General features: G+C 34.3%; 1 protein-coding gene across 6 annotated transcripts in view; it reads left to right on the top strand.

The window, feature by feature from the left end:
- NOL4 (nucleolar protein 4) overlaps nucleotides 1-24,160 on the top strand; it is a 304,984-nt gene that overhangs the window by 265,646 nt on the left and 15,178 nt on the right. For all 6 annotated transcript variants that reach the window (XM_033087854.1, XM_033087852.1, XM_033087857.1 and 3 more), the window contains one exon: nucleotides 5,306-5,486. In XM_033087854.1, coding sequence (XP_032943745.1) covers nucleotides 5,306-5,486 — 181 coding nt within the window. The remainder of the gene's footprint in view (nucleotides 1-5,305; nucleotides 5,487-24,160) is intronic.

The following is a 24,160-nucleotide window of genomic DNA, read 5'->3' as shown; positions in this document are numbered from 1 at the left end:
AGAGTGGATAACTTTGCAGTGTACTGGATTACTAGCCAAACGTGTTGAGCTGGGGACCCTATTTATTTTGTGTTTTTAAGGCAACAGTTCTCTAACCTGTATTGTATATAAAGTCACGAGGGGGAGGGGAAAATATAAATATTGCTACAAAGAGAGTTTGTTAACATAATAATATGTTCTTCAAGCTCAGATAACAGCAATCCTGCTGTGATTGTAGCTTCTCAAGTTAGAAACAAACTTAATCTGGCTTTTCCGTTATTTCAAATCTTATCATTAGGTTCCTTGGATTTAGTCAAAGCACGTCTTTCGCAATTTGTCTTAGTGGGTTTGGGAGCATCTTTGCAAAGACCCATCTTCTGTTTTAACATCTTAATCATTAGTATGGCCAACAAGTGGAGGAAACTATGGAATGGTCCTAATTATATGAAAGCAATTACTTCCCGGGTGTTACAATATATCTGAGTGTGTGTGTGTGTTTTGATGGCATCGTAAGTCACTTGTCATTCTCCCAAATAGTAAGCACATTTACTTTAAGTGCAGACCATTTTTTTTTTCTTAGCAGGAAAACAGTTTAAATGGGATCTCTGGTTCTCTCAGATCTTTTATGAATTTCCCTGGAAACTCTTAGCAATGTACTTAGCTCTGGAACACTTACTATCAAATGCAAGTAGAGAAGCTTTAAGAAGGTAGAGATGTTTTCCAGTAGTTTATATATAAAATAAATTGCACTCCCTCACCCCATCTGTACTAACAGAGCAAGGAAGAAATTTAGAGTAGTAACTTAAGTACAAATGCTTCTATCATATAGATTACAAAGAACATGTAAAGGTAGGAGAAACCCAGTAACAATCTTTTAGAAATTTCAGACAAATTGATGTCTGGATTAATCATGTGCTTATTATTTTGTACTAATAAGCTTATTTGAAGTCTATTTCTTTACCTTAAAAAAAGTGGACTAGTAAGTGCCCTGACCACCTCAGTGATGAACTAAAAATGTAATTCGATATTGCTGCAACAATGCCTTGCAAACTCCAACTGCTGTAACAGTGTAAGGTAAAAGGCAAACAGAAGGAAGGCATCTGGATTATTGAATCTAGCAGTAAGTTTTATTGGCGTTTTCTGATCATAGACAAAAAAAAGTTAAAGAAAATGTACAGCATATTTAATAGATGGTAGAGGATATAAAGTCTAAGCAAAAATAGAGGTCTTGGGAGATACAGTAAAGGCAATGTAACATTTTTCATGCTTTTTTTTTTGAAGCCTACTCTCAGAAAGTTAAGTGGAATCAATCAAAATTCATTTTTAAAATGTCTGTGTAAGTTATTTAAGCAAAGGATTCCTTAGGCATCTGTACTGAGTTAGTAATTCAATCTGTATGGACCAAGTACCAGATCAGTTTCAGCAAACTCAAGTTTGCTTCTGTCCAGATTTTATGGATAGAGTACAAAGGAGTAGAAACCAGTCTTCTCAAAGAATGTGTTAATGAGGGGGTCATGAAGAGACAACATTTACTTATGTAAATCGTTCCATTCTTGCCCACCATCTATAAGTAATTACCAGCCGATCGTAAGCCCATTGATTAAAAATATGAAATACATAATTATATATATTAAGGTCAGATTTTTACTTTTTAAAGTTGAGGTGACATTGGTTTATATTAGGTTGGTGCAAAAGTAATTGCAGTTTAAAAGGCTAAAAATGATTGCAAAAACCACAATTACTTTTGCACCAACCTAATAGTATTATGTAAGTTTCATGTGTGCAATATTATAAATCAACATCTGTATGTACTGCATTATGCCCACCACCAAAAGTCTAGCTTCCATCTGCCACCTTTACCCATTTTGCCCTCCTCTATCCCATCCCCATCTGGTAACCACAAATCTGTTGTCTGCCTCTATAAGTTTGTTTTGTTTTGTTTGTTCATTCACTTTGTTTTTGTTTTTGCTTTTATATTCCACATCTGAGTGAAATCGTACAGTATTTGTCTTTTTCCATTTGACTTATTTTACTTAGTATAATAAGTAAATTAGTATATTAGTATACTTTACTTAGTATAATAAGTATAATATTATACTTAGTATAATAAGTATAATAAGTAAATACCTTCACAATTAGTATATTAGTATATTTTACTTAGTATAATAAGTAAATACCTTCACAATCCAAGAAATCAAAACAACCTAAGTGTCCATCAATGGATGACTAGATAAAGAAGATGTGGTATATTTACACAGTGGAATACTATTCAGCCACTAAAAGTTGAAATACTGCCATTTGCAACATGGATGGACCTTGAAGGGTATATTTATTGATGAGAACAGAGCCAAATTACAGAAATCACCATAAGTATTTCTTTAATCTGTTGTATATTTTTAATCAAAGAAATCTGAATCAAAACAACTCTTCATTATTTAGTACACTGCTGGTGGTCATTCAGTCATTGATGCTATCTTATTTTCATGGAATTTTAAAAGAAAATTTGAAATATGTCTCATAAAAGCTGGGATAGGGATAGGAATTTTTCTGTTTGATGAGTACAATTTATTTTGTTGCCTGTATATGCAGTCTTGTAACATATTAATATTATCTTCTTTTGAAAATAGTCTTCATAGCAGCCCAGGGGGCAAGCTGTCAGCTTTGAGACTTTGGGAACTAATGATTAAATGTTGCTTACAGAGATAAAATGTGACTCCTGGGGATATTATTTTTTATGTCATTAAAATCTATGTTTCTTTGAAACCAGTAATAGTAATCATTCAAGAGAAAAAACATGAATTAACTTTATATTAAACTTTTGCCCAAAAGACACTACAGACCAGATTTTATTAGAATTTTCTTACGTTGTATTTCTCAACATATAGTGGCCTGCCAAGAACATTAATAATGCAAATCTGTGTTTAACTACAAGTGACTCCCTACAAGGCCTACTTCGATTATTAATGGAATTAATTATCTGCCCGCTCAGTACAGTTACTGTGGTTTGGAATAACAATTAATAATGGAAGAGTGAGGCAAATTTTAAATATAGTATGTTTATGTTTAATAAAACAAATTAATTCTATCAGACAAAAAACAACGAAAAAGTATTGTGCAGACAATGCCTTCTCCCTTTTCTTTCTTCATTAAGAAACTCTTCTCCTGTGAGTGGATTTTATTGTCATTTTCTAAACACAGATATGTTTCAGAGGAACCACCCATTTTCCCAGACTAGACACTCAAATTTTATCATGTTGCCCAAGTTAGTTTCAGTCACAAAACTGGGAAGTTACACTAGTAGTGATGGAACTGTTTGAGGCCAGCCTCTTCCTAAGGACCTCAGAATTGCTTTGAAGTGTACAGTATTCTGCTTTCTTTCAGGGTTTCAATGGCTACGTGTCTTTACAGAAAGAATACTTTATAGCCCGGTGGTGTTCATAATGCTTTACAGTGATTTTAATGAGTATAGAGTAGAGAACAGCAGAACTTGCTCACTTCCTAGTCTAAATAGCAGAGCCTGTGATACCAACAAAATTTGATTCAATCTTGGTCCCTTCTTTAGTGCCCAGGAAAAGTGTTATTTTAAAGTAATTCACCCACCCAGGGATTTCTAAGGTTTAAATAACAAAATAGAATTAATCAGACATTTCAGTTTGTACACCAGTTTAGGTCAGCCAGTTCACATTTTATTTTACAAGGCAATTCTGGGGGGGAAAAATCTTTTTTTTTTTTTTTTTTTTTTAGTTCAGTTTTCAATAAGGAATGTTGCTGTTTATTTCATAATTTTATTTACCTAGAAATGGAAAGACGAAAAGCTCATAGATCATGTGTCTGCAGCTGAATGTAAAGGTCAGAGTTGAATAGATCAGTTAGAGTTGAAAAAATCAAAAGAATAAGAGCAAAATAATAACTGCATAATTCTGATAGTTATGGCTGTGCTTTCACTATGTGAAAGATTAGAATATTTCTGAGTATAACAATACTACTGGGTTCATAGAGCAAACTTGCTCTGTTTCCTCTTTTCCTAGTACTTGGTGCCACCAAAAAATTGTATTACAAAGTTACATTTTTCCTAAACATTAACTCTAATTTTAAGAGCTGCAAAATACTTCTGATTGACAAAAACACTCCCAAGGATTCACTAGAAATCTGTTTATAGTTCTTTCTTATTAAAAGAAAGGAATAAATGAAGAGTGCAGTAGGCAAGTGAAGTCATATATGTTGTACATGTTTTAGATTTTATACTCACCGCTGAAGGGCAATTCATTCAATCAGTTTTACTATTGAAAATATATACAAGTTTATGCAAATTTCAATTTCAACGTCTTTACAACTTGACATGGTTAGAAGTTTTAAAGCACAGTTTGTAGACACTGGTGGAGTTTAAGAAAGGAAAAACCAGCTGAAAAGCCTGGATTTATTCAGGTCTTTGTCAGGCTGTTGTGATGTGTGTAATGGGCCTAGTGTGGGGTAGCATGCAATAAATTTTTCTGTAACCATAAAATAAAAAGAGGAGTGAGAAGGAGAGAGGGAGGGAGAGAGAGAGCAGAAAAAAAAGATTTCAAGAATGTCAACTTTTGCAAATGTTTTCTGGCAAATTGTAATTTCTCTTCATGTAATTTTTTAAGCCTAGCTAGTTCTTTTAAAAAAATTAATATAAAATTCACCCTCACAACAATTTCTGAGTGTACAGTACAATATTGTCAACCACAGACACGTGGTTGTACAACAGACTCCCCAGAACTAGCCCCCATCCTGCATGACTGAAACTCTACACCCTGGGAACAATTCCCCATCTTTCCCACCCAGCCCCTTGCAACTGCCTTTCTACTTTGTGTCTGAGTTTGACTGCTTTAGATACCTTGTGTAAATGCAATCATACATGTTTGTCTTTTTGTAATTGGTTTACGTCACTTAGCATTATGTCCTCAAGGTTCACCCGCGTTGTAGAATATGACAGGATTTTCCTCTTTTCTTAACGTTGAATATCTCATTGTATTTATATTCCGTATTTTTATTCATTCGTCAATGGACATTTAGGTTGCTTCCACCTTTTGGCTATTGCCAACAACTCTCCATATAATGTTAAATTCATTGGAAATTGGAAATTGCTCCATCTCCAATATATCTCACATTGTTACTTTGCTTTCCTTTTTTAGTTTTTAGTGGTTATTAAAAATGTGCATATGTGCTGACTTAATATGGATTAGCATATATATATATTTTTTTCTTACTCAATGCAGACATGTAGATAAAATAAGATAGTTCTGTTCTAGTGAAATAGTACAAGGATTTGGTAAATAATTGACTGTTGTTGTCATTGCAGGACGAGTCGGCTCCAGGTGACAAACAGTGTAAACTAGAGGCGGCCCAGGCCACTTACTCAACCTCAGCTGTTTCAGGCTCACAGGAGGTGTTGTACATCAACGGAAATGGGACCTACAGTTACCATAGTTACAGAGGGCTAGGAGGGGGACTGCTCAATCTGAATGATGCTTCCAGTAGTGGTAAGTCTATATTACATAATGCATTTTTTGTGTCCACTTGGGGGTAGTAAATTCTCTAAATGGGAGAGAAGAAAATAAATAATACTGTTACAAGCAATAGTCAATGCCAATTTGCTAAAAACAAGACTGTTTAATACATAACATACATCTCCCTACAAGGATATCTCCCCATTCTTTTGCTGTTTCTGAAAGTAGCAGCACTATTACGCAACTGAATGATTGCTGTTTTACATTTAAAAAAAAAAATTCTCAACTAGAGAAATAGCAATTTTTTTTAACCAAATAGCTATACATTCTTCCCTAAAGCTGTAATGCACTATTCTTCAAGAATAATGACACATTTTCTCAATGTTTAAAGGGGTTTTTAATTTGGAAAATTTGAGGCACCAGGAACTTTACTGACTTGAAGGAACTTGAAGGAACACAGTTCTTATACCTAAGAACATACAAACTGAAATAACCCCTGGAAACAATCTATGGCCCTTCAGCCAGTAGCTTCTCAGTGATAATGACATGGAATGTGAATGGTGTACTGGAGCCAGCTCATATTGGCTCATGCTGGCTAAGTGTTTAGGAATTTCTTGAGCTTGTATACCAGAATGAATTCCAAAAGTAATATAATATAAAGTCATACATATATTAAGAATAAACTCATGGGTGAATTTCTTATAACTGGGTTGTAGGAAAAGCTTTCCTAAACTATAAACCTCAGGGAAAATGAATTTCATTACACACACACACACACACACACACATACACACAAACTTTTGCACAACAAAAAACTTGATAAGCAAATTAAAAAATAAATGATAAAGTGGAAAAATTATTAGCTACCTTTGTACTTATACTACAAAGGATTAAGAGGCCAATACCTGAGGGTTTTCTAAAAAGAAATACCCAAAACTATATATTAAAAAAACAAGGCTAGAAATATGAACACACAGTTCCCAGGGAAAGCAGTGCAAATGTACCATAAATACAGGTAAAGTTACTCAACACCACGCCTAATAAGAGAAATTCAGCTTCTGTCAGATTAGCAAAAATCCCAATCTTTACACAATATCCTTTTGGCAAGACTGTAGGGGATATGAGTACTCTTATTCTTTGTTTGTGGAAATGCAAAAAGTTGGAGTAGAATTTGACATTATCTAGCAAAATTACATGTGCATTTACCATTTGACCCAGCAATCTCTTTAGGAATCTCTTGTTAGGAATTTATCGCAAAGACCCATTGGTAAAAATACATAGATGCACAAGGGTATTCATTGCAGCATTTTTTACAAATGCAAAAAAAAAAAAAAGTTACCTTATAAAAATGCCCATCAATAGATGGCTGGTTGATTCAATTATAGTGCATCCAAACAGGAGAGTGACATACAGCTATTAAAAGTAATGAAAAATTTCTTTATATACTCCAAGAGATGAAAAGTACTTATAGTATTCATTAAAAAAGGATTCATATAATTTTTTAAAAGAGGCAGGGATGGGGGAAAACAGAATGGGGAATGGAATGTAAGTCTGGATTCTCTGTGTTTACTGGATTTTTATATTTTGTTTAGTAAATTTAACTTTGTAACAATTTACATATTCACATAGTTAGGAAAGAAACTGACTTTAAGAATCCCTAATATTGAAAAAATAATGCAAATCAACTTTACCTATTTATTGAGTGGTTGGCATTGCCCCATAGAGAGGAACTTTTCCACATGATCTAAAACAAAATCATACTTTGACTCCACAACATGGAAGCCTGTGATAAAACCTTAAACTATTTTCAGTAATCATATTATTATTTTGGGATTGTTATCTGTGTGTTGTGGTTTAAGCAAAATTTGTAATTATGTTGGTGTATGTGAAAGCTAGGATTTTCGGTAGGGGGCAAAGTAGAAACAGATGTAAGTAAAATCAATCAGTTCAAGCAAAAACACCATAATTCTTGTATTTGAATTGGTAGTAACAGTGAGGACTCATTTGTTGTTGTTTAAAAAACGTGTTTCCTATCTGTTCCAACTGAAAATGCCTTAAAAAAAAGACCAATTTGAATTTGAAGAGCTGAATTAGGCTTGGTGTGCTTTTACTATACTTAGGAGGGAATTGCATTATTAGGGTCAAATGAGTATGTACTCTAGAAAATCACTTACCTTTATAGGACTGGGAATCTGTTGCATGTGTGTTCAAGAATGATTCCTCTGGAAGATTGGGGCTCTTTGGTGTGCCTTAAAATTAAAGGTCCACTAAGGACAGGATCACTGAGTTTTGGTCTATATCCATTGCCTTCCAGCTCAAAAGAGTGGCGCCTCAAGTGGAAGGAGAAAAAAAGAAAGCAGCTTCTTTTAGGAAGAAATTAAATTTCAATTGTATATTTAGTTTTTCAAAAGTTAGTGAGCCCTTCTCAGCTGTTTTCAAGTCTCAATTTTATTTGGACAGCAAATCAGCAGAAAAGAGCAAATCCAAGATCAGAAAAGGGAACCATAAACAAAAGCTAAGCATGCTTTTAGCCTATAAAGCTGGAAACACTAACATTTCTTTTTTCATATTTTACTTAAGAAGAACGGATAAGTATTTCAGAACTTAACCACCAAATCAAAAATTTGGGGGTGGGGAAGGGAGAGTGTATTCACTAAAGATTTTATGGACACAAAGTTTGGGTCCTCTAGGTTTCAAAAATCATTCTGTTATTAATTTATTTAACATAAACTAATAACAATAACTACTACTTATTGAGTATGTCAGTGGAATCTCCATTTAATCCTTACACAGTCTTACGGGATATGTTCTGCAATTTGGTCGGGAGGGCGGGGAGATTTTATAAAATTAAACTTGCCCCACTCTAAAACATAATGCCCAGGCACCACTTCCTTTTCTTCTAACATGATTGAAACCTATTTTGTGAGGCTCAGAGAGAGGTTGAGTGACTTGCCCAAAGCCTCTCTTTTAAAGGGAGGAGCCAGGATTTGAACACAGACACTCTGACATCAGAATTCACATTGTAAACTACTGAACTAATAATCTGTGCAATGAGAGTAAATATTGAGGTAAGTGATTGTCCCTGGTAAGCACTAATATACTCTCTGTCTCCAGAAACTCTCTATTCTGGACATTTTATATAAATGAATGAGTCATACAATATATCATCTTTCATGTGTGGCTTCCTTCACTTAACATGGTATTTTCACGATTCATCTATGTTATAGCATGTGTCAGTACTTCATTCTTTTTTATTGCCAAATAACATTCTATTCTATGGATATGCCATATTTTGTTTAGCCATTTATCAATTGATGGGCATTTGGGTATTTCCTACTTTTGGGTTACTATGAATAATGCTTTTATAAACATTTATTTACAAATTATATATATAGTATACTATATAATCAATGTTTTGGGTATATACCTAGGAGTAGAGTTGTTGGTTCATACATGTGGTAACTCTATAACATTTTGAAGGAACATGAGATATCTTTAAGTTTATTTCATTCTTTAAAATTTCTCAACTATGTTTCAGAGGACAAGCTTGCACTTCTTTTGTTAATTTTATTGCTAAGTATTTCCCTTTGTGATGATATTATAGATAGAATGTTTTCCTTAAAACATTAGTCTACATATTTCTATTTTATGGAAGAGTCTGTAAAGGAACAGTAGTAATACCTTAAATGTTTGGTAGAATTTGGAATATCTGTGTCTGGGATTTTCTGGGAGGTTTTGATTACTAACTCAACCTCTTGTTATAGATCTACTGATATTGCTTATTTCCTCTTGAGTTAGTTTCGGTGGCTTATGTGTTTCCAGGAATTTGTCCATTTCAACTGGATTATCTAATTTATTAATAATTGTTCATAATATTTCTTCATAATTCTTTCTGTTTTTTATTTTTTTGCAAAGACAGAGATTTTTTTTCTTTCTTTGGATCCAGGCTTTTTTTTTTTTTTTAATTTTTTAAGGTCAATAGTGATGTCCCCACTGTCATTTCTGATTTTAGTCATTTAAGTGTTCTCCCTTATCTTCTTGGTGAAACTAGCTAAAGGTTTTTTCAAATGTCTTGATCTCTTCAAAGAACAAGCTTTCGGTTTCATTGATTTTTTTTCTCTATTTTCTATTTGCATTTTCATGGATTTCTATTCCTATACTTATTTGCTTCATTTTGCTTACATTAGCTTTAGTTTTGCTCTGATTTTCCAGTGTCTTAACTTGAAAAGGAAGACATTTATTTGAAGTCTTTTTTTTCTCTTTATATATAGGCATTTATAGCTATAAATTTCCTTTTGAGCACTACTTTATCTGCATTACATTGCTTTGGTATGTTGTTTTTATTTTCATTCACCTTATTTTCTAATATCCTTTATTATTTCTTCTTTTACTTATTGTTTTTTTAGGAATATGTTCTTTAATTGCCACATATTGGTGAATTCCCCAAATTTCTTTTCGTTAATGATTTTTAATTTTATTCCATTGTGACCAGACAACATACTTTATATAACTTCAGTGCTTTCAAATGTATTGAAGCTTGTGTTATGACTCAGATTGCGGTCTATCCTGAAGAATGTTCCCTGTGTACCTGAGAAGAATGTATACTCTGCCTTTGGTGGGGTACTATGGAAATGTGTAGTAGGCCTAGTTCGTTTAAAGTGTTGTTTAAATCTTCTATATTCTTGACCACCTACCTAGTTTTCCCATCCGTTATTGAAAGAAAGGTATTGAGGTCTCCAAACTACTATTGTTGAATTGTTTACTTTTGCCTTCAATTCTGATAGTTTTGTTACATTTATTTTGAGACTCTCTTGTTAGGTACATATATTGTTTATATTGGTATGTCTTCTTAATGAAGTCACTCTTTTATTGTAAAATATTCCTCTTTATCACTAGTAAACCTTTAAGTCTATTTTTTCTAGTGTTAGCTATGTCTATAACATCAGGAAAAGACAGTGGTAACTTGGATTATAGTGGAAGTACTGAAAAGGAAGAGAAATGGGCAAAACTTTGGACATGGTAGTGGCATATGAAGAAGAATATAGAACAAATTGAGTATTGCTCATCTCTACTCAAAAATAACCAAAATAACTTAATGTTTGCTCCATAAATGGCTTAAGTAATTTGGGGAACCCGATGCCAAATAAAAATGTGGGGCCTCTTATTTAAAAATTAAGAATTTCAGGACGGTGACAACAAAGCATCCGACTCTTCTAAGCACAGGGTCCTTTGGAATGACACATGTTCATTGCCCCACTTTGTTCCTTTAATTTACTTAGTTAGAAAGTTGGAGGAAGCATTGTGTTTTCATGAAAAAGGCAAGAAAAAGCTACTTGTGGGGGGGAAATGTAATTATTTTTATATATAAAAATATATATTTATATATTATATATATATACAAAAAAAGTAAAAGGAAAAGATTAAAGACACAAGGGAGAATATTTTGAGAGAGCTTTTCGAGAAGAGAGGAGAGAACTTTGGAGCAACTGCCAACTATGAATAAAAACTGGAGGGAATTTAAAGTAAAATTTTTGCTATGAAATATTGAACAGGGGTCCAAAACTTTTTCTTGCCCTTCAACCCATTCTCCACAGAGAAAACAAAGTAATCTTTAAGAAAAGGAAAATCTGACCACATCACGTCCTTTTCTAAAACCCTTTGGTTGACTTTCCCTGTTCTTAGGAGAAGGACATTATCCAGCTTTTCATGCTTTCCTCAGTGTCCCCACACCTGAACTTTTCTTTGTCCTGCCTTTTTTCACCTTCACATCCCTAATTTATTGTTCATCTTTTAAATCCTGAACTCTAGGTCTAGATTAAATATAGTTGTATCTCAGCATCTTGAAGTTGTCCTTTGAAACAGATACCACAGGGCACCCACGTGCACACACATGTAATCACAATACATTGATATTCATAACTCAGTCGTGTCATTCAGTAGTGCTCCTAAGCCCATAGGTGATCTGGTATAGATTCCAGGTATACGGTCATGTAAGTAGTTAGAAAATAGGTTTTATAAGTTCACAATTTGAATGTAGCTACTATGGTACTGTGGTAAGGACCACCTGTCTATACCTGTCCCCCCTAGAAAAACCTCACTATCATAGATAGTACCTAAAAGGACTTGAGAAATATTTCAATAACAACATCTTTATTTGTTAAATAGCATAAAGAAAGAAATAGGCCAGGAAAGTTAGGGGACTTGCTCGAGGTTATATAGGTTGCTTTGTTGGGTGTTCAGTTCATACATCTTTGGGCTTCTGTATGACGAGATAAAGATCTCTTAGGGACACAGCAAAGAACAACTTTGAACTCTTCAGACTATCTGTGCACTGCTGAGAAGAAACAAACAGAGTAGCAGAATAACCAGTATGGCATGAAGCAAATAAAAAATGATGTGACTTTCTTTGAGCAGTAGCATTGGGCGGAGTATCACTGGGTTAAAAGAAAAAAATAAAAATGACGAAAGACTAGTCTTAGCAAATAGCAGCTTTAGACTTAGACCAAAAAGAATTTTCCAGCTCACATTTGAGAAAGGACTCCAGTTATAGTAATGGTAGCAAAGGAAATGGTTAATTCCATGTTGTGAAAGAGCTCTAAATAACTTTTCTTCTCAAAACAAAACAAATAACAACACACAATGCAATATGTAGATGATGTATTATACATTTGTAAACTTGAAACCTATATAATTTTACAAACCAATGTTACCCCAATAAATTTTAAAAAGACATAAAAACACATATTATCTATAAAACTGATATTGGCTACCGCTGTTTTGATTTTGTTGACTTTTTGCTTGTTTTAATCACAGAAAAGGCCCATGATTTCCTTTATTTGAGGACTTTCTTCATAAATTCTGAGAATCCCAAACATTCTGACTTTTAAAAATAGTATTATCTTTAGCTTATTTCTTCATTCTTAAGACATTGGAAAAGCCATTCCCTGTGACAGGTTTGGACCTGTGGAGAAAGAAACTACATACATATACATAAATCGTGACAGCTAAAAAGGACATAGCAGAAGATTAGCAGCATATGAGATGCCAACATCATATCTGATGGCTGACAACTCCAGTTAATCTAAGTTTGGGACTTACTGAATTTAGGATTCGTAGAAATCTTCTGAAAAGTGAGGAAGACAGCTATAAGTTTCAAGAGACCAAGCTGAAGTATAATAGCTATACATCTGACTTAATGTATAAAGCAGATGAAGATACCAGAATGCTAACCAGTAACAGAAACTGGGAAATGTGATGTGGATTGGTAGCATAAATAGGAGGGCAAAGATTGTAGGAAATACAATGTTTGCAGAACCTCTTAAACCGATGTAATAAGAATGTGAACCCTGCAGATTATACTATGTTCAAGAAGAAGGTACAGGCAGAAGAATGGAAAAGGATAACTTACCAGCATTTGGATTTAATTTAAGAAGTATTTTAGGGTTCTCATGTTCAAATAACTGTAATAGCTACTTTTGTTAGTCTGTTCAAGCTACTATAACAAAAATACCATAGACTGGGTGGCTTCGACAACAACAACAACAACAAAACACTGTATTTCTCACAGTTCTGGAGGCTGGGAAGTCCAAAATTAAGGTACCTGCATATTTGGTGTCTGGATAGAACCTGCTTCCTGGTTCATAGATGGCCATCTTTTCGCTGTGTGCCCACATGGTGGAAGGAGTGGGGGAGCTCTCTGGGGTCTCTCTTAAAAGGGCACTAATCCCATTCATGAGGACTCCACCCTTCTGACCGAATCACCGCCCAAGGGCCCTACCTCCAAATACCATCACAATGGTATTTGATTTCCCTATGTGAATTTTGAGGCGAATGCAAACAAAAAGTTTATAGCAGGTACCTTAAAAGAAACGAAGTTGGGTAAGGTAGAATCATTCTCCTGAAGAAACTTACACATCAATTAGAGATTAAAAAAATTGTCTAAACATCAAAATTTTTGATTCTGATTAAGTAGTATGTCCTCTGTGAAACCTTACTCTACCTGGACACCCTTCCAGCCTCGTGCATGGGCCTTTCTTCTAGCACTTATTTCATTGAAATGTGACAAATGTGACATATTCAAATATATTTCCCTATATAGATATGCACTCCTCGAAAGCAGAAACTCTGCCCTGTTCACTATTGCATCCCCTGAATAAGTGCCCAAACTTGGTGGCTTAATAAATGAATAAAATTTTAAAAATAGAACACTTGTTGCCTAAAGACAAAAAGGTGCAAAGAGAATTATTTATGTGTATTGGATGACAGGGGTGAAGCATTTTTTTTCTTTGATAAAGCAAAGGAATCAGAGAAAAGAAGAAAGATTGAAATGAATTTGAGGATTCTGTTGATGAAAGAGGAAGGCGCCCAAGAGTTTTATAAACTCCTATTTAATTTTGAGTACAGTAGCAATAGGAAAAGCTTGCCCATATCACTGACTTCTTAGCATGGAAAGGGTGCCCTTGAAATCCTTCGTTAGCCAACTTCCATTTGTTTAGAGCTGGCAAGAGTCTGCACCTAACAATCTAAATTTTCAAGTTGGAGTGTTATAAAAATGACAGCAGTTACAATTTGCATAAAGAATTTATTCAAATTTTCCAACTGAAATGAGAAGCAAGCAAGCAGCCAATCCTCCCATTATTATCACATCCAATTACATAGGACTTTGGAATCACATCCAATTACATAGGACTTTCTATCAGGATGTTCACATTGAGTTGTCTAAAGAGGGCAATTGTACTTCACTGTGGTTATTCATTGGGTCTCTTGAGTCTAAATTATATGCATGCTGCATAAGTTAACTACTGATGTTTCCTCTCCACGAATTCCATTGGGCAGACTTTTCAATTTGTTTTTCAACTCTCATGTAAACTGGGCTGATATACAGACCAAAATCAAACAAGACCACATTGTAATAATAATGACCATAATAACTAACATTTGTATGGCAATTTCTTGTTTGCCCGAATCTTTACATCCATTATCTTCTTTGTTCCTCACTAACATTCAGGATCACTGTCTATAAAGATGTTTTGGATAAGGGCCTATAATTATGAGTCGTAGGAAGCTGGCCATAAGATTCACACTAGAGCTGGTTCATCCTGGTATAACTGGCTGTGTATGTGGATAGTGCTGTCTTTAGGTATCAACATTCTGAAACATCACTGATCTGAAATTTTCAAAGGAGTGTTTCTGTTCATTTACTGTCTTCCCTTCTCATCTATCACTCACTCTAATCCTCTGTAGCCGACTTCTCCCCGGCATTTTGCTGAAACCGATCAGGTTAAGTTTACCAGTGATTCCACTTATTGCAAAACTAAAGATGATATTTGCTCTTTTCTTACCAGATTTCTTGGATATATTTGAATCTGTTGATGGTTAGAACTTTGAAACATTCACTCTTGGCTTCCATGATAATATTCTCATGTCACCTTGTGCTCCTCAGATAATCCTCCTTCTTCCAGCTTCCTGGGCTTTTTCTCAGTACTCATGCCCTTCCGTGCTGGGTTCCTCCCAGCACCCTGCGCTTGTCGTGTCATTCTCACATTCTATACACTGCTTAAAGAAGAGCCTACTGACTCTTATGGCTTCATCTGCAGAATATGCCAAAAGTTGTGTATCCTCCCCATGCTTTGCCCTCAGTTTCAAATTTTGTATCCAGTTGTCTACCAGATAGCTTGATTTAGACATCCCAAGAAACCTAACATTTGGTTATTTAAAAATGAATTCTTCATCTCCACACATACTATTGCCTGTTTCTGAGGTTATCTTATGCAGGAATGCCCTCCCCTGAACCTGACATGTCATCAGCTATTATTTATGTTCTCTGTGGTAATTTTCTGGTTGCCTCACCCATTAAGTTTCCTTCCTGGATGTTCCCACAATACCGTAGTCATATGTCTTATTTCAACCTGTCTATGATGTGCTCTTTTCTGTATTAGACTATGTACACTTTGAGGGCAGGCAAGATGACTTTTTTATGACTATTATATCACCAGTGTCAGTAGGTAACTGGCTTATCTTGGTGCTCAATGAATATTAAATGGATAAATGAAAGACTCAGTGAAATAAATTATTCCGATAAAATATTGTGCCTCTTTGGAGAACTTAACTAAATCCAGCTGAGCATGGGAATAATAAATAAAGTTGAGGATGTCTTGTGGAAGTTTGTTCTCTTTTTCTCTTAATACCCCTGAAGAGCACAATATCAGAAGAAGAGAAGTATTTCATATCAAACATTTCAGACAAATATTTTGAAATACTCACAGAAATTCTGTTTTAAAGCATATTCAGCTTAACTTCCCTGATTCAGGAAAGAATGTTTCTCATAATTATCCAGGAAACTGGGAAGATTCTTTACCTGATCCTCTCAATAACTTGTTCTGGCTCACTAGCCACATGCACAGTAGTGCAGATACGTGGGGAGAGAACCATTGTCATCCTGCTCCCAGAAACCAGCTGGGTGTTTCTATTGTGTGAAAAATGCGTAAGGTCTATTATGTTGAACTGTGTAGATAATGATTTTATAGAGTAGAGCCTAAAATTGATTCACAAAAGTTAAGCAATCCCTTCTCTTTAATTTGTATGCCCTTTACACAATGGGAAGATCCTCGTGATAACATTATCATATGAAGAAAGGTGACTGTGTGATCTAATTAAAGTCAACATAATTGGGATTGTGCAGTTATTATATCTCAATAGAGTTCCAATAAACCTGAGTGAGTTGTCAAAGCATGTTCTATAGTACATAGTGAAACTTTGTTTGTCACTAGAGATTTTTCTATCAGAGTCCAACTTGTGACTGTCTATTCTGGAGGAAGCCAATTTCTCCCATGTATATTTCTTTGATGTTCTGACTTAATATTTTCATACTTTAAACCCTAATCATTTTTATCCTTACTTTGTTTTCCCTTTCTTTCAAATATGAGTTTATCAACATACGTATGTGCTATACAATACAATAGACATATGTGGCTATTGAAACTAAAATTAAAATAAAATTTAAAATTCAGTTCCTCGGTCACATTGGGACACATTTCAATCAATGGCTCATTTGTTAAAATGGTGACTGGCTACTGTATTCAAGAACACTGAATCTAGATTCAACTATTCTCACCTTACACCATTATATCGGCCTTTATATGGTTTTATTATTGCAGAAAACCTTTGCTACATTTATTCCACCAGACTCCTCGCATTTAATTATGTATGTACCGTTCACTCAGTGAAATAAGTGGAGTCAATGAATAACTTTATGGAAACTTGAACAGTGATTCTTACCTAGTAATGTTTTCAATTCCACCTGCTCAGCTTTTAAATAACTTCAAGCTGTTTCAGGGTTCTGATAATTGCTAATAAGTTGTAACATAGGTATTGAAAACCTCTGTGACATATGCTGGGATGAGTTTAAAACAAGAAACTGTCGACCGAAATAAAGAGGTAAACTGAGGCAAGCTAAAAAAAAATGAGTTTATTCAGGAATAGCAGAGGAATTGCAATTCAGGACACAAATTGTAGCAAGCTCCAGGCGAGTCCAGTCCACTGAGGGTTTGGGGTAGACTGTATTTATGGGCAAGGAACGTAAAGGGGGCAAGGTTCTGTTAGAGTCTGTTAAAATAAAAAAACAAATGGAGACAAGCTTTGAAAATTCCCTGAGGAGAAAAAACCAGTCCAGTTATAAAAACAAAGCTCAATTCAGCTCATTTTGTAACATCCGCCTGACCGGGTTTATTTCTTGTTCAGACCTCTGGAAACCAAAAGCAAAACTTTCCAAGGTTGATATGAGGCAACCCCTTATGAGCTCCGTATCACTGAAGAATTCCAATATTACTAGTTTTCTGTACATCAGGCCTTTATGGGAAATCAGTCTCTCAGTTCTTATGTTTTGTTTTTGCAAGGGCAGATGGATGAAACTTCCCATTTTATATCCTCTGGTTCCACTTTAGCTTGAAATTCTTTCATAAAACAAAAAAAAAAATTAAGGAATTTCATTGTGTCAGAATTTAAAATTGTGTGATGTTTAGAGAAAGCAAACTCAAACCCAAACTACTTGAAATGTGACCACCGTTTTGCCGGAGTTTATTCTGTGTATCCAGCTTTTTCACCTATACTGTAATAACCTAGAACTCAACTGAGACTATGAACGATTTACACACATACATATTGAGATACAGAATTTCAGAGAAATGATGCTTATCTGTAAACTTTAATGATTGGAAATTATGTTAATCACTTGCTGGAAAATTGAAAGGAAAAAGATTAATTATCTGCAAAATAAAATGAACCATCTGTCGTCAGTCTATTGGACTGAGCGCTCAAATCTTTCACTAGGCTTCTGTATTTCTGTAGGTCAGGGAGCTTCAGGGAAAGTGTTCTGAAAAGAGAGGTGAGTGGCCCTGTTTGTTTCCTGAACTGCCCAGCACATGTAATGGTTTTACAGCTCAATATTGATCAGCCTTTTTGGGCAGCAGCTTCCTGAAAGCCTATTCTCTACAGTAAAACGGATCTTTATGTACTTTAAAGGTCCTCTTGAGAATTTTGTGTTGTACCTACTTACGGAAGGGGAGGAATGAAAAGAAGACTCCATAAGTATTCCGGTATGTCATTCAGGGCTTTCCAGGTGGTATGAACTCATGATGGCTGGCTTTAGTTGTTTCCTTTATACAACATCCTTTGAACTTGGACATGTCCCCTGGGAATCTAGCTGAACAAATCAGTTACATTTGACTGGCCTCAACAGCCCTCTGCTACTCCTCAGCAAGGAGCTCTCTTGGGGAGTTCAGAATATTCTACTTTTCTAGTAAGTCAGAAATAGCACACTCTATATGGAAATTGAATTAGCCATTTTCTACATTCCTCTTTCCTTGGGTTTGGGTACTGATTCATCTTCCTGAAATAGACACAAGGCTGCTCCCCTAGCCTCACTAGAGATCTGGAGTCTGTCGGCCTGGATCACTCTCAGAGGGTAGGAAGGCCAGAGTTGCCTTACTTTATTTCCTCTTTCATGTTAAAAATGTCAAATGCCAAGTATGATTACAAGTACATTGCTAATATTTCCTTTTGTGATTTCAAGGCTTGCGGTCACTTCAAATGACATTTGGCTCTTGACTAACATACAAATGCTTTTTCTGAAAGCCCTCCTCCAGTCCATGTATAATTGCTAGAACTTGTGGAAGTATATGCGTTTGAATAAGAGTGCACACAGTGCAAACTCTCCTCTGGTGTTGATATTTGGTCCAGTCACTCAAATTCAGAAGTAACAAATAATTACAAAATTAAATGTGTGGTGACTGACATTCTGGCTAATATCTCGAGGGTCTTAGGGAGAAACAAATTATTTCTGGTAATTTAAACCTATTAGAGAATATAATCCTCTTGAGTACTCGGAATGATTCTAAAAGTAGCTTGTACATTACTCTAATTGAGGAGTTTTTTTCTGGTTCCTATTTCTGGAAATATAAATTATACTTATTGTTCTTTGGGGCAATATTACAGGGATAATCATGTTTTATTAACACTTTGTTCCTCAAAAGATATTCATGAATACAGTTTATTCATAATTGTGAAACAAGGCTGGTCATATTATGTTAATTTTTGGTGTGATCTTTCAAAACAGACATGTTTTTGTTTATTTATAATATACCCACCTCTTTCATATTCTCATCTTCCACAGGCCATTCTTCTCCCACCACTCTGTCCAACTATGGTCTACTCCCATGATTTCTTGTTTCTTGTAAGGTATTAATTTGTATTCCATGCAACTTAAAACAAAGGTTAAGAAATTGGGAGGAGAACATTAACATCTATGGAAATCCATCAACCTTGTTTACCTTCCCATACAAGAAAATATTGTGCCTAGGTTCATAAAAATGATTGTGCTTAACTTTTAAATCTCTTGATTTTTGACAAAGAAAATATCTGATAAGAAGTCATTGAGGAAAAGCAGGCACATGTATTATATCTCCAAATACAGCTTCTTAAAATGCTGTTTTTTAAATTGAGGTATAATTGCCATATAATATATTAGTTTCAGTTGTATAACATAATTATTTGGTATTTGTATACATTGCAAAATGATCACCACAAGTCTAGTTAACATATGTCACCATTCATAATTACAAAAACTTTTTTCCTGTGATGAGATATGTTTTAGCAACTATCAAATATGCAATACAGTATTATTAACTATAATTACCATACTGTATATTACATCACCATGACTTATTTATTTTATAATTAGATATTTTTACCTTTGGACCCTCTTCACACATTTTGCCCAGCCCCACACCTCTGGCAACCATCAAGCTGTTGTATCTATGAGCTTAGTTTTTTGTTTTGTTTTAGATTTCACATATAAATTAGATCATATGGTATTTGTCTTCTCTGTCTGACTTATTTCACTTGGCATAATGTATTCAAGGTTCATCCAGGTTGCAAATGGCAAGATTCCTTTTTTAAGGCTAAGTAATATTCCAGCTTCAGGTGTGTGTGTGTGTGTGTGTGTGTGTGTGTGTGTGTGTGAGAGAGAGAGAGAGAGAGAGAGAGAGAGAGAGAGAGAGAGAGAGAGAGAGACAGAGAGAGAGAGACAGAGAGACATTTTCTTTATCCATTCAGCCATCAATGGCCACTTAGGTTGTTTCCATATCTTGGCTTTTGTAAATAAAGCTACAATGAACATGGGGTGCATATATCTTTTTAAGTTAATGTTTTCATTTTCTTTGAATAAATACCCAGAGTTGAAATTGCTGTATCATATGGCACTTCTATTTTTAATTTTTTGAGGAACCTCCATTACCGTTTTCCATAGTGGCCATACTAATTTACATTCCCACCAACAGTACACAAGGGTACCCTTTACTCCATATCCTTGCCAACACTTGTTATTTATTTTCTTTTTTTCATAACAGCCACTCTAAAAGTAGTGAGGTGATATTTCATTGTAGTTTTGATTTGCATTTCCCTGAAAATCAGTGATGGCTGAACACTTTTTCATGTAGCCATCTGTATGCCTTCTTTGAAAAGATGTCTATTCAGATCCTTTGCCCATTTTTTAAATCAGATTTTTTTTTTGCTATAGAGCTGTTTGCATTCATTACATATTTTGGATATTAACCCTTTATCACATATGTGATGTGGAAATGTTTTCTGCCATTCAGAAGATTGCCTTTACATTTCGTTGATGGTTTCCTTTGCTCTGCAAAAACTTTTCAGTTGTGTGTAGCCCCCCTTGTTTATTTTTATTTTGTTATCTTTGCTTTTGGTCTGAAATCCAAAAATTTACTGCCAAGACCAATGACAAGTAGCTTACTGCCTCTATTAGAATAGAGTTTTATGGTTTCAGGTCTTACATTCAAGTCTTTAAATCATTTTGAGTTAATTTTTGTGTACAGTGTAATATAGTGACCCAGTTTCATTATTTTGCATTTGGCTGTCCACTTTTCCCAACACCACTTATTGAAGAGACTTTCCTGTTCATTGTATATTCTTGGCTCCTTTGTCATAAATTAATTGACCATATATATGTAGATTTATATCTGGGCAGTCTATTCTGTTCCACAGATCAGTGTGCCTGTTTATGCCAATACCATACTGTTTTGATTACTGTAGCTTTGTAATATAGTTTGAAATCAAGGAACATGATCATGCCTCTGGTTTTGTTCCTCATTCTCAAGATTGCTTTCGCTATTTTGGGGCTTTTGCCATACCACGCAAATTTTAGGATTGCTTCTTTTATTTCATTGAAAAGTGCCACTGGAATTTTGATAGTAATTGTATTGTCTCTGTTCTGTATATTGCTTTGGGTAGTATGAATATTTTAACAATATTAATTTTGCCAGTCTATTAGCACAGAATATCTTTCCATTTATTTGTATCTTCTTCAATTTCTTTGTGTCTTACAGTTTTCAGTGTACAGGTCTTTAACATCCTTAGTTAAATTCTGAAGTATTTATTCTTATTGATACCATTGTAGATGAGATTTTCTTAATTTGTCATTCTGATATTTCTTACTAGTGTACAGAAATGCAACAGATTTTTTTACATTGATTTTGTATACTGCACCTTCACATAACTTATTCATTAGTTCTATTTTTTGATGGTGTCTTTAGGGTTTCCTATACAGTGGTACCTCAGTTTTCAAACGTCTCCATTGACGAACATTTTGGTTTACAAACGCTGAAAATTTTATGGATCTATGGTATCATTAGATAGTAAAATTCATGCTAAATTTGCAGTTTTAGGGGTTGATTTTAAAGGTCTGGAACGGATTAATCCATTTTGCATTACTTTCTATGGGGAAACTGCACCTCGGTTTTCAAACATTTCAGAACTCAAACGGTCTTCTGGAACGGATTACGTTCGAAAACCGAGGTACCACTGTATATATAACATCGTGTCTCCTGCAAATATGAAAGTTTTATCTCTACCTTTCCAATTTGGATGGCTCTTATTTTTTTATCTTGCTTAACTGCTCTTGCTTGCTTAACTTTCTTGCTTAGGACTTCACATACGATGGTAAATAAAAGTGGTGAGAGAGGGCATCCTTGTCTTGTTCTTGCACTTGGAAGAAAAGTTTTCAGCTTTTCACCATGGAGTATGGTGGGCTTTTATATCTGGAAACTGTGGGCTTTCATATATGGCCTTTATTATGTTGAGGTATGTTTTGTGTATACCTACTTGTTGAGAGTTTTTATCATGAATGGATGGTAAATTTTGTTAACAGCTTTTTCTGCATTAATAGACATGATCATATAATTTTATCATTCATTTTGTTAATGTGATGTACCACATTTATTGATTTACTTGTGCTGAATCACCCTTGCATTCCTGAACTAAATTCCCATGTCATCGTGCTGTATGATCCTTTTAATGTACTGTTGAATTTGGTTTGCTAATAATATTTTGTTAAAGATTTTTGAATCTATATTCATCAGAGATATTGGCCTACAATTTTTTTTTTGTTGTGTCCTTGTCTCATTTGGTATCAGGGAAATGCTAGCCTTGGAAAATAGAAGTGTTCCAACCTCTTCTATTTTTTGAAGAGTTTTATAAAGACTGGCATTAATTCTTCTTTAAATGTTTGGTTCACCAGTGAAGCTGTGTGGTCCTGGACTTTGTTTGTTGGGAGGTGTTTGATTACTGATTGAATCTCCTAACTAGTAACAGTCTGTTTAGATATTCTATTTCTTCATGATTCATCATTAAATTGTGTTTCTAGGAATTTATCCATTTTTTTTCCTAGGTTGTCTAATTTATAGGTGCATAATTGTAGTAGTCTCTTATGATCACTCTTCAAATTTTTTGAAGGGTTTAGGAAGGATTGACATTGATTCTTCTTTAATTGTGTGGTGGTAGTCCTCTGTGAAGCCATCTGGTCCCGAGATTTTATGTACTGGGAGGTTTTTGATTACTTTTATAATCCCCTTACTCATTATTGGTCTATTCAGATTTTCTAGTTCTTCTTGTTTCAGTCTTGGTACATTATGTTTCTAGGAATTTATCTATTTCTTCTAAGTTGTCCAATTTGTTGGTATATAATTGTTCATAGTAGTCTCTTTTGATTCTATGTATTTCTGTGGTATCAATTATAACGTCTCCTTTTTCATGTATTATTTTATTTGAATCCTCTTTTTCTCCTAGGGACTCGAGCAAAAGATTTGTCAATTTTTTAAAAAATATTTTCAAAAAACCAGCTCTCATTTTCGTTGATTTTATTCTATTGTTTTTCTCATCTCTATTTTATTTGATCTTTGTTGTTTCCTTCTTTCTGCTAACTTGCTAACTTGGGCTTAGTTCTTTTTTTTTTTTTTTCATTCTTCTAATTTCTTGAGGTGTAAAGTTAGGTTGTTTATTTCAGGTTTCTATTTTCTTGAAATATGCATTTATCAGTATAAAATTCCTTCTCAGAACTACTTTTGCAGTATTCCCTAGGTTTTTGTATGTTGTGTTTCAATTTTCATTGGTTTTGATATATATTTTTATATCCCTTTTGATTTCTTCTTTGACCTATCATTGGTTCAGGAGTGTATTGTTTAATTTCCACATATTTGTACAATTTCCAGCTTTCCTCTTTTTGTTGGTTTTTAGTTTCATACCATTGTGATCATAAAAGAAACTTCATAGGATTTCCACCTTCCTAAATATGCTAAGACTTATTTTGTATTCCATAATATGATCTATGTTGGAGAATATTCTGTATGCACTTCAGAAAAATGTGTATTCTGCCTTTGTTGGATAGAATATTCTACAAATATCTGTTAGTTCTATTTGGTCTAATGTATGATTCACGTCCAATGTTTCATTGTTGATTTTTCTATCTGTATGATCTACCCATTACTAAAAATGGAGTACTGAAGAGACTTGGTATTATTGTGTTATCTATTTCTCCCTTTAGACCTGTGATTGCTTATTATATTTAGGTACTCTGATGTCGGATGCATATATATTTATGAATGTTATTTCTTCATTGACCCCTTTTTTCCATTCTTTCACTGTGATCCTATGTCTGTCCTTAAAGTTGAAGTGAGTCTGTTGTAGGCAGCATATAGTTGGGTCTCGTGTTTTTTGTTTTTTGTTTTTTTAATCTATTCTGGACATTCTGTGACTTTTGATGGGTGAGTAAAATCTACTTACACTTAGAGTTATTTTTGATGTGCAAGAACTTAATATATTTCTGGTTGTTTTGTATTTTCATTGTTTCTTTTTCTCTGTTT

This window comes from Rhinolophus ferrumequinum, chromosome 19 (genome assembly GCF_004115265.2).
Source record: "Rhinolophus ferrumequinum isolate MPI-CBG mRhiFer1 chromosome 19, mRhiFer1_v1.p, whole genome shotgun sequence".
NCBI lineage: Eukaryota > Metazoa > Chordata > Mammalia > Chiroptera > Rhinolophidae > Rhinolophus > Rhinolophus ferrumequinum.
Note: the sequence above shows the minus strand (reverse complement) of the source record. Positions and strands in the feature narration are given on the sequence as shown.